The 18744-nt window shown below is 40.5% G+C and overlaps 1 protein-coding gene across 2 annotated transcripts in view; it reads left to right on the top strand.

Annotated features, from left to right (window-relative positions):
• The first annotated feature begins 11393 nt into the window (after window positions 1–11393).
• Window positions 11394–18744, top strand: part of LOC148017572 (non-structural maintenance of chromosomes element 4 homolog A-like) — a 32456-nt gene continuing 25105 nt past the window's right edge. The window contains exons 1-7 of one of the 2 annotated variants that reach the window (XM_087662687.1): window positions 11394–11633; window positions 11865–11945; window positions 12309–12412; window positions 12503–12558; window positions 12818–12911; window positions 13025–13244; window positions 13329–13441. In XM_087662687.1, the coding sequence (XP_087518813.1) occupies window positions 11462–11633; window positions 11865–11945; window positions 12309–12412; window positions 12503–12558; window positions 12818–12911; window positions 13025–13244; window positions 13329–13441 (840 nt within the window). In that variant the 5' untranslated portion in view covers window positions 11394–11461. Of the gene's footprint in view, window positions 11634–11864; window positions 11946–12308; window positions 12559–12817; window positions 12912–13024; window positions 13245–13328; window positions 13442–18744 lie in introns of both variants that reach the window. The other variant, XM_087662686.1, reaches the window with a different exon arrangement.

Here is an 18744-nt window from a genome sequence, read left to right as displayed (position 1 = left end):
GGCGGTGTACCAACCGCGTCTGCAACTGACAAGTCGGTGACATAAATATACAACGGTCACCCTGGCGTATCACGAGTGGAGCTCGATATCTCAACACTCCCCCTCGAGCTCAATCCCAATTCCTGCACACCAAGCAGGTCTCTGAACTTGCGCAGCTTCTCTGCGCCCAATGCCTTCGTGAATATGTCAGCTACCTGATCCTCTGTGCTGACATAAACTAGATCAATAAGACCTAGTAAAACCCTCTCTCGCACATAGTGATAATGCACCTCAATGTGCTTTGTTCTAGCATGATAGACTGGGTTATTTGCCAAGTGTATACTACTCATGTTGTCACAATAAATGACAACTGGCCCATCTGTAGACTGATGCATATCATAAAGTAGCTTATGCAACCAAGCTACCTCACATGCAGCCATTGCTGCACCCCTGTACTCAGCCTCTGTGCTCGACAGGGCAACTGTAGGCTGTTTCTTGCTGCTCCAAGTGACTGTAGCACTCCCAAACGAGAATACATATCCACTGGTAGATCGTCTATCAGAAATACTACCAGCCCAATCAGCATCAGTGTATCCATGCAACTGTATCTGAACCCCAGTCTCATAAAATAGTCCATACTGCAATGTGGACTTCACATACCTAAGTATGCGTCTAGCCGCATCCAAATGTGGTTTCCTTGGAGCCTGCATAAACTGACTTACCAATCCAACAGCATAGCTCAAATCTGGCCTGGTAATAGTCATATAAATCAAACTTCCTACTATGCGTCTGTACATAGTAGGGTCTTCTAGAAGCTCACCTGCATCTGTGCTCAGCTTCACATTTTGCTCCAAAGGAACTGAAATAGGCTTACAGCCTGTCATCCCATATTTGGACAGCATGTCCAATCCATACTGCCTCTGCAAGAGCTGTATCCCACTTGGTGATCTAATCACCTCAATGCCCAAGAAATAACGCAGCTCTCCCAAATCCTTCATCTCAAACTTCTGCTTCAATAGCATTTTCACATGAAGGATATCTTCATCACTGTCACCTGTCATAATCAAATCATCAACATAAATGACAAGCAGCATAATACCTTTCTCTGTTTTTCTCACATAAAGTGAGAAATCTGCCTTGGAAATCTGAAAGCCAATAGTGACAAGATACTGTCCTATCTTGTCAGACCATGCTCTAGGTGCTTGCTTCAAGCCATACAAGGCTTTCTTCAACCTGCAAACAAACTCAGGATGAACAGCATGCACATAACCTGGTGGCTGCTCCATATAGACCTCTTCTTGCAAATCACCATGCAAGAAGGCATTCTTTACATCCATCTGATGTAAAGACCATCCCTTTGATGCAGCCATAGCAATGACTGCTCTTACGGTTGCCATCCTTGCAACCGGACTAAATGTTTCTTCATAGTCAATGCCATATGTTTGTGCATACCCCTTGACTACTAATCTTGCCTTGTATCTGTTCACAGAACCATCAGCATTGTGCTTCACCTTATAAACCCACTTACAGCCAATTGCATTCTTACCTTTAGGCAAAGGTACTAACTCCCATGTAGCATTTGCTTCCAAGGCATCCATTTCTTCATCCATGGCTTTCTCCCATTTTTCTTTTCCCATGGCTTGCTCAAAAGATGTGGGTTCTGGTTCCTGTATCACTTTGACCATATATGCATAGTGAATGGCTGTAAATCCATCATATTTCAGCCTATCCACAGGATACCTAGCTCTTGTAGACCTGCGCAAAGTAGGTTCACTCCCAGGTGCTCTCAAAACATCCCTGGTCTTCCTTACTCCAGGTGTAACAATAGAAGGAATACCCAACTCATCATCAATGCTCTGTTCTGAGCCACTGGATTCACCATCCACATAAGAGTGACCTGCATTCACATCAAACATGGGCTGATCAACCTTCTCTTTTCCTTTTCGTGATACCTGAATACCACTATCTGCATTGCTTTGAGAAGATTCTCCTGATCTCAATCTGCCTGTTCATGGCGAAGAATGTGAACCACTGCTAGAGGACGCTCCAGGTCCACTAATATTTTGTGACTGCTGCTGTGAATTCTGTGTAGCATTACCATTTTGTGCATCTTCATCATCAATCACATTTACTGGTTTATACCAGCTACTCATCTCATCAAAAACAACATCTCTGCTCACTGTAAACTTACGAGTAGAAGGGTTATAGCATCTATACCCTTTTTGCTACAGAGAGTAACCAATAAAGATGCACTTCTCAGCTTTTGGATCCAACTTGGATCTCAGCTCATCTGGCACATGTACATAGGCAATGCAACCAAAAATTTTCAAATGAGAAATATCTGGTTTCCTACCAGTATACCTCTCCTCTGGAGTCAATCCATGTATTGCTGCAGTGGGAGTCCTGTTCATTATGTAGACTGCTGTAGCAACTGCTTCAGCCCAATAAAAATCTGGCAAGTCTTTTTCATTGAGCATGGCACGAGATACCTCTCCAATATGCCTGTTTTTCCTTTCTGCAATTCCATTTTGTTGTGGGGTATAACTGCATGAATATTGCTGCTTTATGCCATGCTCCTGCAAGAACTTTGCAAACTCATTTGAGAGGTACTCTCCCCCTCCATCTGACCTTAGGCATTTTATCTGCAAGCCTGTTTCTTTTTCAACCATAGCTTTAAGAGTTTTGAAATGCCCAAAAACTTCACTTTTCTTTTTCATAAAATACACCCAAACTTTTCTGCTATAGTCATCAATAAAACTGACAAAATAATGACAGCCTCCAAGAGATGCAGCTTTAGTTGTCCACACATCAGAGTGAATTAATTCCAATGGCTTCTCACTCTCTTGAACATGTCTAGGAAATGGTTTCCTTGCCTGTTTTCCAAACTGACAGGCTTCACATACCTTATGCATTTCTGCAACCTTGAATTTGGGCAATCCTGCAACAATATTTTGAGCCTGCATTGATTTAAGTCACTGTACATTAACATGACCAATGCGTTTATGCCAGATATCAATATCTGCAACTACACCGGTCCCATGTGCAAACATTGCTGCACTCAATTCAGACATGTCTGCATCCAATGTAAACATTCTGCCCTTCTTCTTTCCTTTTGCTATCAAGCGACCTTTATTTTTCATATCCTCAACAAAGCATCCATGAGGATTAAATCTGACCTGCAAGCCCTGTTCAACCATTTGACCAACAGAAACCAGATTCTTGGTGATATTCGGGACATGAAATACATCGGACAGGTATTTCTTCTTCCCATCCTGCATAGACAAAGGAATTTTTCCAATCTGCACAATAGGATGTGCAGTATCATCACCAGTCTCCACAAATCCTGGTTTTTCCATTTCCCTTGCATCCTCCATCCATTCTGCATGACCTGTCATGTGGTTTGATGCACCTGAGTCAACATACCATACATCATTTCTTTCTTTTGCACTTGTCACAGAATTGTTCATGTGCTGCACCATGAACAAATGCTCATTTCTGTCATCACCCTGTCTGCTAGAAGATGCATAATTCCCTTGTTGCAGTTTTCCATTCATGATGTCATTCTGCTTTTTATAGCAGTCTTTAGCCATATGACCCATTTTACCACAATAGTAGCATTCAACATTACTGTTTGCATTTTGGCCTCTTTGCCATCCACCACGACCTCTTTGGCTCCCCCTGCCTCTAGAGTTACCACGTCCTCCTCCATAGGACTGGTTTTCTTGAGTTTGCTGCATATTCTGATTTCTGCCACGGCCTCCAAATCGGCCTCCTCTACCTCTGCCTCTACCTCTTCCAGCATTTGAGTAGAAGACAGCTTCTTTTGAAGTTCCTCCTGAAGAAGATGCACCACCATTTCTCTGTTCCTCAGAAATTAGAAGAGCAATCAACTCCTCAAAATCAGGAAATCTTTCACGAACTGAAATGGATGTCTGAAACTGTGCATAATCCTTTCCTAGACCATTCAAGGTCACAGAAACTAAATCATCATCTTCCACTGGCGACCCAATGGAAGCAAGTGCATCTGCAATCTTCTTCACCTTCATGTGGTAGTCATTGATGCTCATATTTTCTCTTTGCACATTGTGCAACTCTTGCTTGAGCTGCATTTTCCTGGCTTGCGTATTTGTGCTATACATCTTTGACAGAGTATCCCATGCCTCCTTTGGCGTACTTGCATCCTGAATATGCACAATCATAGAGTCTGAAATGCTGATAGACAGCCAGTACATAACTTTCCTGGCTCTCTCATGCCATGCTTTGAATGCCTGCATTTGCTGTTGATTGGGAACATCAGGAAGAACTGGTTCTTCTTCATTTCCTGCAACAAATTCCCAATATCCTTTTCCCATAAGGAAATTCGTCATTCTAAACTTCCATGCCTGGAAGTTGTTCTTGTCAAGCTTTTCAGTGACAATCTGTGAAAGAGAATCAGACGCCATTACAGAATACTGCAAGAAATTCTGTCACTGCAAAAAACACAGCTTCACCCTCACAAGGGCAAATCTGCAAAACTGGCGAAAGTGGTATTTGACCACACAGTCACTTCCTAGTGACGATTTTGCATAAACAGGAACCAAGGATGATTCTGAAACTCCCAATGTCTCTGCTCACAAGCATACGATGCAATTTCTACAGTAACTTTTCACCGACCTGTAGAACAGTGGTCGCACAGCATAAAACTGAGCCTTTTCTTGAGTGCGTGCAGAAAACTTCCGTCTGCAAAACAGGCCCCGAAATGGCCTCAAATCAAAAAAACAAGGTCGCCATGGGCTAAAGCCCTCTCCCGCAGCATATACTGCCCTCTTGCTTCACCGCGAAGGGCGTCTCAACCTGAGACAATGCACTCCTGCAATTTCCGGCTGTGCTACCTGCAGAGATCTGCTCCCAAAACAGAAAATGAAAGCAACACTGCTCCTCTTACCAGACCACCGCGAGCTTGGCTTGCTTTCTTGAGCTCCTTACCACGAACAAGGCTCTGATACCATGTCAAGATTGTGGGAGAGAAGGAAGGAGTCTCACTTGTAGCTTTCTTGCTTGCACAATGGGAGAATACACACAAGGGTGGAGGCTGAAAACAGTTTTCCTCTTCTTAGTTGTGTAAGCCAAAAGAACTCTGTTACAAGGAAATAGAAGAACCCTATATATGGGTCTCAAACCAAACTCAACTAACTAAGGTGGCATACAAACTGAGCCACGAACTAGAGTAGATAAGGATAGCTATCATGTAGCTATTATTCATGGGCGGTGTACCAACCGCGTCTGCAACTGACAAGTCGGTGACATAAATATACAACGGTCACCCTGGCGTATCACGAGTGGAGCTCGATATCTCAACACACTACTCCAACATGCTTTTCCAAATCCAAAAAACCAAAAACCTTCTTGCTAAGAAGATCGAATACCTCTTCAAACTCCCTCGCTTCCTACCTATCTACCTCAAGCACCGGTTCGGGGAAAACCCTACCCCAATGCTCGATTCGAAGCACACAAGCGCTCAAGGCTTGAATCCGTTTATCTCGGCAATGAAACCAAAATGTGGGAGCTCTCGCTCAACCGCCAAGACCCACGGACCGCTTATTGTTCAAGCATTCCAAGCCGAGCACTAATGGCTACCTCTCACATAATCGACGTGCCATCCATACCTATGGGTGTAGTGAGCTTACCTCCATGCCATTCCAATTACCTCCTCTCCTGTGCACTCCGATAGCTCCACGATCCAAGTGCAAGCTCCATCCTCAAGCTCCACGCTCCAAGCTCCATCGCCGCGAGCAAGAGAAGAGAAGAGAAGAGAGAAGAAGAAGAGAGGAGAAGATGGAGAGCTTCTCCTCCTCGGTTCCTCACCCTCACACACTCACTCCCTCACACTCTCTCTCAAGCACAAACTCAAGCAAGCAAGAAGAAGAAGAAGAAGAAGAGGAGAGCTACTTTTGGCCACACACAAGAATGAGCTTCTCATTTACTTTTCAACTTTATATACAAAACCCTAAATCCCTTTTGGGCGGTAAACCCCTTTTCCCCTTTTTACATGGCTGACCGTAGCCTAGGCCATTTTTCCCATTGTCCTTCTATCTTCTTAGCTTCCTTTCCACCACCCATCTACATTTACAAATTGCACGGGTGAGAGCCGGCGCTCCTTGAATTAAACCATTTCTTTGTTTTCCGTTTCTCTTTTCCTTGGCCTTTGTCTTTGTCTTCTGCTTTAGCTTTTCTGGATTTTCCACCTTCGTTCGTTTGAGCGTTAACACGAATGCCAACCGAATGGAAAATTGTCTCAATTTCATAGTAAATGGCAATTGTGTAGCATTTGAAATAAAAGTAATTTAGGAAATAAAAACTCGTTCACCACATTTGCCCCTGTTATTATCTCAGCATCTATCACTTTTCTATTGAAAGCTCTACATATCAACCGCATACCATTACACATACCCTTTCTTGGGTTTAGGTTTCTAAGAAGAATAATAGGTGCATTTATCTTCAGCAACAATAAATTAGGAGAAAATCCACCTCCAAGGTCCAATGTATTTTAATACTCAACAGAGTACAAAAATGAGTCGTTAGTCTTTGTAATCAAATCTGCACTATAATATTGCTTGACCTCCCCTAGCATCAATTGCAATGCATGATCATTCAAAGTAGCTACCTCTATATTCCATGAGACAAGTATATCCCGCTCATTAAAATACAATGTGTAGTCACCCGCATTGGACGCGTCACTGTAGACACTATCAATTAAGGTTTCGATAAACTACCCTTTTAATACCATGGTAGGTGGAATACACAACTTTCGGTAATACCCATTCCATCCCCTATTCCTTGAATCCAACATATGAACCCATTGTCCACTACACTACCAGTTGTTGACACTCGCATATTCCTATATAGCCTTAGCACCCTTATGTAATGCCACAAATCAGAGTAACACAATGCAGCATTAACAATATCCTCACGTGTTCCCTTTACCACAACCAACAAGACTTGCCTAAAATCCCCACCAAACAAAACAAATTTTCCACCAAATGGCTTATCACAACTCATAACATCTCTTAGAGTTCTATCAACCGCTTGAAAGTCATATCGATGGGTCATAGGAGTCTCCTCCCATAAAATAAGACTCAACTATCTCAATAACTGAGCAAGGTCACTTTGAACAGGAATGCTGCAGGTGGATCGATTATTTAATTCTATTGGGATTTTAAATTGTGAGTGAGATGTACAACTACCTAGTAAAAGCAAGGCAGCAATGCCACCTGATGCTATTGCCAGCGCTATATGGCCACCACTACGCACCTTTGCAAGTAAATATTTACATAGAAAAGTCTTCCCAAACCCACCAGGACCATCCAAAAAGAATATATCCCCAGTATCTGTGTCAACAACATCCATAATTACACTAAAGGTAATTCTTTGTCCCTCCATGGATTCAGAAACCCTACGTATTCCGATGTGTTGTATGCATTTTCATATTACAAAAGAGGGTTAGCATGTAGTTGTGAGTTTGGTTGATGAGGTTTAGGAAACCCATCAAAATTAGAGAGTCTTCACTCTACATGGTGCAAAAGGTCTTGCAACTATAACAAAGCCATGTTAGATGCCTCATGTTGTAGACCACCAAGAGAGACATGCACGTGATGTAGCTACAATCTATACATGATATCCTCTACCATTGAGCACCTGTTTGCATAGAGGCAGCTTCTTCTAAGCACACAACATATCCATCATCACTCTCCAACATGCCCCTTGCAATGCAAGCATCCCTAAAAGTATCATAGATCACATTATCAATAGTATGTAAATCTTCAAAAGAAGTATATCCCCGACACTCTATTAAAAGCATCCACAAATAGTAGAGCTCATCACATGTAGGTGCCACAAAATACATCCAATCACATGTATTCCCACGCTTCCTCCTAGTCCACATCTTATGTCGTACATTCCACACCCAATACATTGGAAAACCCTGATAACAAATAGTCCTAGCCTCTAGATAAATGCGGTTGCACACAAACCATTCAGTAAGAGTAAATTTCCGAAGGTCTTCATTCTACACAACATCTGGTATACTATTTGTATCTCGAAACACCACATAGTTCTCACCAGGAAAGTGAACTTGCAAACAATGTATATCAGGCTTTTCATCGTGTAATGCATAATCATAGATTTGCCAACATGCCTTAGAGGCAGAAACATATCATGCATCCAAATAACTTTGAATCTCATCCACCTTGTGAACATTGCCACCATTCCATGCTGAATCATCCCCAACAGAAAATTCGACGGTTGCATAGTCATGCCCCTTGTACACATACTCATACAAATACTTAATAGCCGCAACTGTCGAGCACACCTCCACATTTATGTGTGCATTGTATTTTTTACTTAAGAAAAGATTATATGGAATAATCCATTGATGATCAATGACATAACCATTTATGATCATATAGTTTCCATCATCTCGTCTTCGATAAATGGGATAGCCATAACTATCAACCGTTGTCATGTCCACTAATTTTTGCGGGTCATCTTTAATACATCTACCCTTATCCATACAGGGACTCTTAGGGTTCAATCCTCCACAAGGGCTATGAATGCTGCACTTTGAAATTGTCTCAAATAAGGCTGGAAACTTAACTCTATTCGGCAACTCAGCATAAACTAGTTTATCGTAGTGACATGCTTCAGAAGGTTTGAAAGACGACTCTAAAATTAGCAAAATATGAGAATGTGGTAGCCCCCTCTTTTGGAATTCAATCACAATACTATAGCTTGCAGCCTTACCAAAGAGATCCTTCCACAACAACGTGTATATTAAATCAATATGCTTTTTATGAAACACACGAGCACTCAAATCCGGGCGGTCATAAGCACTTTGCCCAGGCTACAAAGCATTAGTTATCTTTGACCACTTTGGATTGAATGTCATTCTTATAAAAAGGTCAGGTTTTCCCTTACATCGTACTATAGCCATGGCATCCTGATATAATTGATACACGTGCCTTGGCCCACCCGTGAACGACGACGATAAAACTATCCTCTTGCCAATAGTGGCACCAACAATCTGCATTGGCCCATTATCATTTGCCCCCACCATATCTGCCAGGCCTTTGTAGGCCTCCGATCGCAACAATGATTGATTCTGGCAATACCAAGTTAACCTACGTTGCTTTATATACTATAATAATCATCAACAATAAATTGTTGCAATAGTGGACCACCACGCAATATGCACACCTCAGTATCTTTGCGCACTTGAAGACGGAATGCATAAATTTGCATTAGGATAACACAATTTTTATTGGACTATTCATATATGTTAATAGGAACATTGACATTACAGTAGGGAACCTTTACATGCCAACCATCATCTCCCATAGGGAAAAGGATGACGTATAGCATTGGCATATATGCTCTATGCAAGTTTGAAATAGCAACACATAGACCACCCTAAGTGTAAACACGAATATCCTAATGATCAAGTGTATCCTCGTCACCTTGCCTCGACATGCTAGCTGCAACCTCAGTTGTTGTAGAAGTAGAGTATTGTTTACTAGTTCTTTGAACACAAAAAATACACATTCTTAGTTCTTGCATGGGATTATTTTACAATTGCAAACCCACAGACCTAAAAGCTTGTGCATATATGTTGTGTCGATGCATCATACATTAAAGCTCCCCTAGCAAATTTGGCAATAAATCATGCATAACCCCCAGCCTATTAAGCAACTCATGCTTGGTATCATAAACATAGAGTTGTGTAAATCTTGGCCTTTCTTGACGTTGCACATCAGGAAGCAAAGTACCTATACGGTGATAAACAAAGCCATGCATTCTAAAGATGTAACCATTTTCGATAACAGGTAGCTCGTCAACATTAGCTCCGAGTGATACAAATGCAAGAGTATTATTGTATGCTCGTATGTTATTTTTAAATATCCTACTTTGAGGGTGAACACCATGCAACAAACCATGCAATGGCTGTGGTGGACGTTGCAATGGTGGCAACATTACTTTTTCATTTCGACAACAATGCCTTCCGAATAAAATCAACCCTGACACCCGAGTCTTGCATCTCCACAACTTAGCTAAACACCTCTCACACATTTCAGAAAGACTTCCCATGGAATGCACATTCGGCTCTTGAAATAAGAGTATTGTTGTTGTTGGGTGAATATCCGTTGTAGGAAAAGCATGTAAAATGGAGCACAATCCACCATTTTGGGGATAAAAAACAGTACTATTATGAACACGTGACTCATTAACCACGGGATTTTCCACATTGTGGTGATTCCCAAAATCACAACCATTTGTTGATGCAAACGAGAGAGAGAGAGAGAGAGAGAGAGAGAGAGAGAGAGAGAGAGAGAGAGAGAGAGAGAGAGAGAGAGAGAGAGAGAGAGAGAGAGGACTGATGTGCCTGCTTGTGCTTGCTCTTGACCCTTTGCACATTGCTGATCCTCTTGTTGCTTGCTCCCGCCTGATGCCCGTGAGTGCGAATGAGAGTGAGAGGAGGAGGTGGTGGAAAGAGACCACGTTTCTCTCTTCCCCCAACCATGTGATAGATTAACCCAATAATTGTGACATATTAATGACCACTTACGTTTCTCTCTATCCCTAATCATGTGAGCGATTAATGACACATTTAGACTTTGGTTTGGTTTGGGAGCTAGGTTCGGGAGCTCCCTGGTGCTTCGACACCTCCCGAACCTGTAGCTCAAATAATAACATAGTACCCCAACAAACATTAGAAAGGTAGAATTTTAGAGTTCAAAAAAGTATTTAATGGAACAAGTATAGTAACACAAGTGTTGATCCAACATGTTTATATGCACAAAAAAATCTACGTACACAATGAGAACTACATTGCAAATTATAAACAAAACATTAAGTTTTTACATTTTATCATTGTTTATTCTTTTGCATCAGAGTTGTTTTTAAAAGTCTTTGCAATGTTCTAATTCAATCTTGTTTTACTCACAGCTCTATATCCATCAACTTTGCATGAATGGCAAAATGTGGAATGTTTGAGTGACAAGATACATGTTTGGCATGAAGACATAGGTTCTTTGATCTAAGATAATAACTTTATAAGTCAACTTACAACTCAAAATATCCTTTTTTATAATTCATTGTATATAATAGAAAAAGCTAGGTTTGGAAGCTCCCTGGTGCTTCAACACCTCTTGAACCTTTAGCTCAAATAATAATATAGTATAGATTTATAATTCATTGTATATAATAGAAAAAGCTAGGTTGGGGAGCTCCCTGGTGCTTCAACACCTCTTGAACCTGTAGCTCAAATAATAATGTAGTATAAAAGTATAGATAAGATGTAAAACTTTCCACCATTTTCATTTATTTTTCGAAATTTTGAAAAAGCTTCGCTTTCGGAGGGAAAGAGATTCTTTTCTTTTTTCATCAAAACTTCTCCTAAAGGAATATCAGGCACACAGGAGGGACGACCACCGTCGCCTGTGCGTGGCGTATGACACAAGACATGACGAGCGAGGCTCGCGTGAAGAGGGAAAGGTTCGCCTCTCGCCCTGCTGATGCAGAAGACGCTGACGGCGGTCGAGGGGGAGAGGCCAAAGTCTGCAACGACGATGATCGCAGGGTCTTGCGCTCGCATTACAAAAGACTCAAAGCTTCCATTGCAGGTTTTTCATTTTTCATCTCTCTAGTGTGATCGTTGCAAAATGCTCGAAGCTTCCTTTGCCTGTTTCTTCAACTCGTTTTGTCCTCTCATTTTCCTCCTTTTCTCGTCTTCCTCGTGTCCTTTTCTCTTATTGTCTTCATTTTCGCCTTTCATGTGTACTTTAGGTTTAGCCTTTCATGGTAGCAGAAAGAGATGACTTAGGTAAGCTTTTTTCTTCTGGGTGGTTTTCCAGACGACAAAGAGCAACTCATCAGCATCGACTCGCACAAGTTCGATGCTATAGTCCAAAGAGTGGACGACCTTCATAGTTTAGGTGAGTATTCTGTAACTTGTCATCTATGACTTAGCTCTGAAGCAGGCGATCTAGAGCTTTTCAACTCAGAATGCGTTGCTATACGTGTGATATTGGTTGGTTGGTCTGTGACAAGGAATTACAATAACAGCAGAAAAATTTACGTGATTGAATGCAGAAGATAGCTCAATTGTCATAATAGATTATTTACTGAACATTCAGGTGGATCAAAAAGATCCTATCAATGCAACAAAAGAGGATTCTGAGTTTGTTGACAGTGTTAAAGTAGGGTCTCCACTGCCAGAAACATCCAAGTGTAATTCTAGCAACATCCTATAAGATGCTTGATATTTGATGGTATAATGCTTGTTTGTTCTTTTACAGTAAACAAGCCCAGAGAGCAAATTGCAGATGCAGAAGCCCTATTAGATATTACAGATGTATTCCTGAGTTCTTTGAAGGATTCAAGGCAAGGCGGCGGCATTAAGGCATCTGACCTTGTCTGTGCACTTCTGCAAAAGTTTAGTGAAGATTCACATTCTAACTATGATGATGGGGTTGTCAACATTGACTGGCAGTCTCTTGGGGCAGAAGCCTGTGTTCTTCTTCATGATGCTGCAGGCATGTGCACAATGTGAGTGCTTTTTGCTCTATTTTATCTGTGGTAATTGTGCACATGACACAAACCTAGGGGCAAGGCCAAGTTTTGGTAGGCTTTTCTACAACTGTGGAAAAACAAGTAATTCTGCAACTATGCTTTACATCACTAGTTTGCTTGCTTCAGGCTTAAGCCAATAGATAGCAAGCCAAAATGCCACTATCTCAGGGCCTTTTTGCAACAATGGAAAAGTACTGCAACTATATTAAGTATATTATTGGTTTGCTTGGTGCAGGCTTGGGCCAATGGACAGCGAGCCTAAGAGGAGGAAAGTTTCAGCGCCAAGAAGACGAGACCGGCAGGTGGCTGAAGAAGCACGTCCTGAAATTGTAAGTGCCCTTGATACATTGGAAAGTACGAGCCATGCCCTTTCAAAACCTGAGCAGGGGTAGATGTGTAATGATACAAAATCTCCTTCATTGATGTATTTGAATGGAATCAGGTAGAGGATGGAGCTGGAAGTGAACAAACTCAGACAGATAAGAACATTAGAGCAATGTTTAATATACTGAGGAAAACTGGGGAGAAGGGTTGTCAGCTAGATCATCTCGTACTCAACAGGGACTCGTTTGCTGAAACGGTAGAAAACATATTTTTTCTGTCCTTCTTGGTCAAGGATGGGCGAGCTCAAATTACTATTGAGGATGGGAAGCATATTGTAGGTACGATGTCTACTCTTTACTATTGGGCCTGCATGACTCAATTAATGGTTCAAAATTATATGCATCTTTTCAATGGGTTTTCAGCCTTTCGATATGCTCCAACTGCTGCTGAAAGGTTCGGAAACAATGCAAGGAGCCAGAGCCAGCAAGTTGTGAACAGCCAATTTGTCTTTCGATTCGATTTCAAGGATTGGATGGTAGGTTCTTTATGTTGAAGATTACAATGCGCGGTCTTAGCATCGAAAGAGAGTTACTAATTTTTATTCTTTCACCTAGAAATTTGAGTTATTCCAAGGCTAGTACGGTCAGGAATGTCTCTTTGAAATGATCATTGTTTGTACGTTATTGTAAAGACAAGGATATTTGCAGTTTTGTGTAAGAGTACGATCTACATGTTTTGCACAATTAATTCGAAAGGTTTAGTGTATGCCTTAACTTTGATGATTTACTCCTTTGAGAAGCAACTTCCATCACCTAACCACAATATTGGTGCAGTATTTGGCACCAGATACAGCTTATACCAGCCAATTTTTGCTAGAGGCCTACATGTTAAGGAATTTGGCTCTTATAATGACACTCGGTGTGAGGTATCGGTGTACTTCCCCTATCCAAAGTTCTTGTCGTATGCAATCATTTGGTCAAGAGCTGTTGGAATGACCCAGTCTAGGCCTAGTTTGGGATGAAAGTATATAGTACACACACTTTTAGGCATCTAGACTAAAGACATCAATGCTTTGAGTTTAAGGAAAAAACACACACAAAGCTTTAGCCCCCCCTAAAGGGAAACAACAATCTTCCCCATATAGGCTAATAAACAGCCTAGTGTACATATGATTTGCTCTTTGCTATCACCCTCTTAAATTATGGCTGATAATACAATGGAATATGTGGTGTGACTCAAAATTTAGCCGCCAAAGATCATCCAAATCTCCACCATGTCCAATGCATGCTATCAAGGGATGGCCATTTTTTAGCTTGTTCTAGATTTGTAGTTCCATCTTGTCCTTAGATTGTTTCGATTATGTTTCAATGTCAGAGCTTGTGATAGGGATGGTAATGTTCTTGTCCTTGTTCTTAAAATTGGTCCCATGTTACTATGATCCATGTCATCATAGTAGTAACCAACAAACCCTAAAAGTTATAGTGCATATGATTATGCCAACAAATGCACCATGCTTATTTCATTGGTCTTGCCAAAGTAATTTTCAAGTAGATACAAGATATGAACAAAATTAACTTTATCACCAAATCCATCATGGACTTAGAGTCGAGCTAGTGCTAGGGTTGATCCCCAAAAATAATATTTGTATGAATGGTTCACAATTGCATGTATTCTTGTGAGACATGTATTTTCCACTAGTTTTTTTCTCCCTAGTATTGGAATATATTAAGAGCATCACTTCTCTATGGGATAGAAGCATTTCCTTTAACAAGTAATTTGTAGAAAGGGAAGCCAAGTCGTGGAAGAGACCAAGAAAAAATACCATTTGCAATGCATTGAAAGTGCCAAGCATACATAATCATACTATAGATGACATCCATTCTTTTGTCATAGAAGTCATCATGATGTGAATGCAATGATAGGTTATGAGAAGCACATGCTATAGGTGACATTTATTTATTTTATTATAGAAGTCATCGTGATGTGAAGCAATGATAGGTCATGAGAAGCATGTGTTAAATTGAGGAGTCATAGCTAAATGTAGTAATGATTGTTCACCATTTTAACAAAAATAGCCTTGTTAAAAAAAAATCCAATGCTTGTTCTCTTTGAAGAGGTCACCATCACTATTGAATCGCATGGTCATGGTCATTATTAACTAAGCAAGTAAAAAACTCATTAATATAGTTTTGCTATGCCGCTTGTACCTCTTAAAAAAGGCTCAAAGGAACATGGACAAGCCATGGCTAGTGGGTAGTATATCCAAGTGTGAAAGTGGAGAAATGGAGTAAAATGCATGAGAATGATTTGGAGTTTGAGAGATTTTTGATGAGCTAATAAACCACTCATTACTAAGACTAACGAACGGCACTTGTTTCAAAGGTCTTAGTGAACATGGCACATGAGGAGGCAAGATACCGTGCATTGTGATACATGTATGCAACAATAATGGGTTCCATAATGCGCATAGTTTAAGTGAGAGCATTGAATCAAATATTTTGGTGTTGAAATTCTCCTACCGTGTAATTGTTGAGAAACTCTTTACCCTTCACCCTTCACCCTTCACCCTTCACCCTTCACCTGCAATTTGTGTTTTTACGTTTAGGGTTTATAACTCCAAAAAGGGGCGTCATCCTAGACTAATTGTGTCTATTTATAGACCACTCTCTCATTCATTTCTTACGGTTGATTCATTTAGTTTGTCACCTCTTCTCTCTAGTCTCTCCACTATTCTCATATCCCTTCAAGAGGACATTGTGGTTCGTGATTCGTGGTTGTCTTCATCATTTTTCTTGTGCTACGATACCCTTGTTCCCTTGTATTACATTTACTCCATGATTTAAAACTTTATGATTCCATTCATTAGAGTTTATTATCTCTTCTTTTATCTTTTTCATGTTTATTGAGTTACACTTTGTGTTCCTCCCCGCAAACCTTACTGTCTTGTTGGTACATCATCTTTTGACATGGTATCAGAGCTAGATCTGCTCAAACAATAGCAAAGATCCTCCACTCCAGTGAAGGCAAAGACCAATGGTAGGTTCGACATTCACTTTTTTTTTTTAGTTGCATCAAAATCTCATTTTTCCAGGTTTTAGGCGATAAGCCCTCTTAGAGACCACTCCATTGCGCAGAGGTTTCTCTCATCCACTTCCAAGTACAATGGCTTCCATGGTCCACATCTCCTTTATAGTCCACTCTCTTGAGAGCTTGCGATTATTTCCTACCCTTGGCTCATCTTGAGTCTCTTTTTCCATCCTCTTTCACTCAAGTTCAAGAGGCCACTTTTGGGTGCTTTTCGATTGCTTCTTTCGAGTCCCAGGTATCTTCGACATGATCGGTGGCACTTTCTTCGTCATCAGATGCTTCACAGTCTGTGAGTCCAGAGTGGTTGGATTTCCTTTCTCTCTCAAATTGGGATTTAGAGGGGGATTTTCTTACTTCGTTCTTAAAGAGGGCTTCTAGTTCTTTGGCTTCAAAGGGGGACTTCTACTTTTACTTCTTTAGATTTAGAGGTGGGCTCTCTGTGCCATGAAGTTCTTTACACATTATCACCTTTCACTTTCGAGGAGTGGCTTTTCTTTGAGCAATCATTTTCTCTATATTCCTTTCAGTATGGAGTCATGGAGTTAGTGGCTTCTTTCCCAAGGTTGAGTTTCGTGTTCTACAACTCATCCAATCTCTTGACTATCTTCAAAGGTTTCCTTTCAGGTGGTATTCTCAAACTATAGGGTGGATCTTCTTCGTTTCTTGGTCAGCATGGAGTTTACTCTTGAGGTGGAGTATGAGCATATTCCGATGGTTCTCGGCACCACACAAAGTTCGACATTCCTCCTATGCATTGCATGATTTCATCATCTTTGTACTAGGGCGCTTGGATAAGTGAACAATTTTTCCACAAGGGACATTGTTCAAGTGGCACTTGTTGCATGAGTATTCTTCAGCATGTAGCATTGTATCTCCATCTCACTCTTTTCTTGTTTCCCTTTTTGGGCTTGAGAGAGGGTTCCTTCACCCTTCACCTGCAGTTTGCGTTTTTGCTTTTAGGATTTGCAGTCCCAAAAAGGAGTGCCATCCTAGACTGACTGTGTCTATTTATAGGCCACTCTCATTCATTCCTTACGGTTAATTCATTCAATCCGTCACCTCTTCTCTCTAGCCTCTCCACTATCCTCACACCTCTTCAGGAGGACATTGCGGTTCTTGATTCGTGGTTGTTTTTATCATTTTCCTTGTGTTATGGCATCCTTGTTCCCTTATATCACATTCACTCCATGATTTAGAACTTCATGATCCCATTCATCAGAGTTTATTCTCTTTTTTTTTCTCTTCATGTTTGCGGAGTTTACTTCATGTTCCTCTTTGCAAACCCTATTGTCTCGTTGGTACGTGATCTTTTGATAGCAATAACAACCATAAAGAAAACTCGATGAGAATGTCAACTTGTTTGATGGCCACATGTAATTTGCTAGATGCATCTCATTAGTAAAGCATTGTATGTAATGAAGTTGTAGCTTTACACGACATTGAGAGGAGGTAAAGAAAGAGACCAAAGCGTCACCCATCGTGTAACCAATGGTAAGCTAGCCATGAATTCTGACTTCTTATCTTAGAGCGTTAACAAGCATCCATTTATATAACCAATAGTAAGCTAGCTTGGAAATCCGAGTCCTCATCTCATAGCGTTAGCATGCTCAAAGATGCTCTTCCATGTGTCTTCTTAAGCGGAAAATCTTTTGCCAAGTAGAATGTGTCCTTTCATAAAATAGGAATATAAGCTTGTCACGAGTAGATACTAGAGACACCTTGATATGGAGTGACCCTACATTTGTGATGTATCTTACACATTACCTTCAACGTGTCATTTTATTGATGCAGTTTACAACTTGGAGAATCATGCATGTCAATTAGAGATATATACTTGTTTGGAACATGAACTCTTCAATTGAAAGGTCACATTAATTTAGAAAACATGTGCTATCTAGTGTATCAAATGTAGTGCTAGGTATATATAATGTAATTGTTTTAAGTACTTTTATTTCTTCTTTGAATCGTAGTTAATTGATATAATTTATCATGAAGACTCAAACCCATACTAGTATGGGAATGTAAGAAGTGGCAATTATAGAAGTAGAAGTTTAGGTAAATTTTTTGTGTCACATGCTCCTTTCTATGAATTTGCTTTTGATGCTTCATTATCATTTAATCAAGATCAATCTTCACAATTTTAATTTACATTCAATCCACAAGTCTTGACTTTTTTGTTGCTTCATATACTTATCATGTCAAATTTGTATCTCTTAGTTGGGTGATATTTGTGTAATGGTGGAGGGAGTTTTACTTGTAAAGTAGGCATTGATGGGGACTCGTATTGGAAAATGCCTCATAGTTTAACTTAAGGAAATAGGCCACGCATATTTGGATAAATGATTAACCTTGAGTATAAGGTAGTTAGCTTTTTGTAAGAAAATTGTCTTGATAGGGCCACACAAGTTGTATGCATCAACTTTAAGGGTGCATATGCTCATCTAAAGCCACTGTAGAAAAAGGTTAGCAATGTTATTTACCCTTTAAATAGCTAGGATATAAAGTAGGAGTATTAGAAGGAAAGTTTGGTAGGCCCTTGACAAAAGTGTTCCTTGATGCTTAATGATTGATGTTAATATTCAAATGTCCATAATATGCATATCAAAGTAGCCCAAGTATTGAGGATGCGGTTGTTAGGGCTATGAACTTGTATTGCCTATACTCATTTGTACTTGTTCAAAAAGCCTCTTGGGTGAAGGCCATGCTAGTTTCCATATGTGTGAGTCCATGAATATATAGTAGGTTGAAACC

Source organism: Lygodium microphyllum, chromosome 22, assembly GCF_053477565.2.
Source record: "Lygodium microphyllum isolate KBCC chromosome 22, Lygodium_microphyllum_v1.1.10, whole genome shotgun sequence".
NCBI lineage: Eukaryota > Viridiplantae > Streptophyta > Polypodiopsida > Schizaeales > Lygodiaceae > Lygodium > Lygodium microphyllum.
This window is presented reverse-complemented; position numbering and strand designations above follow the sequence as displayed.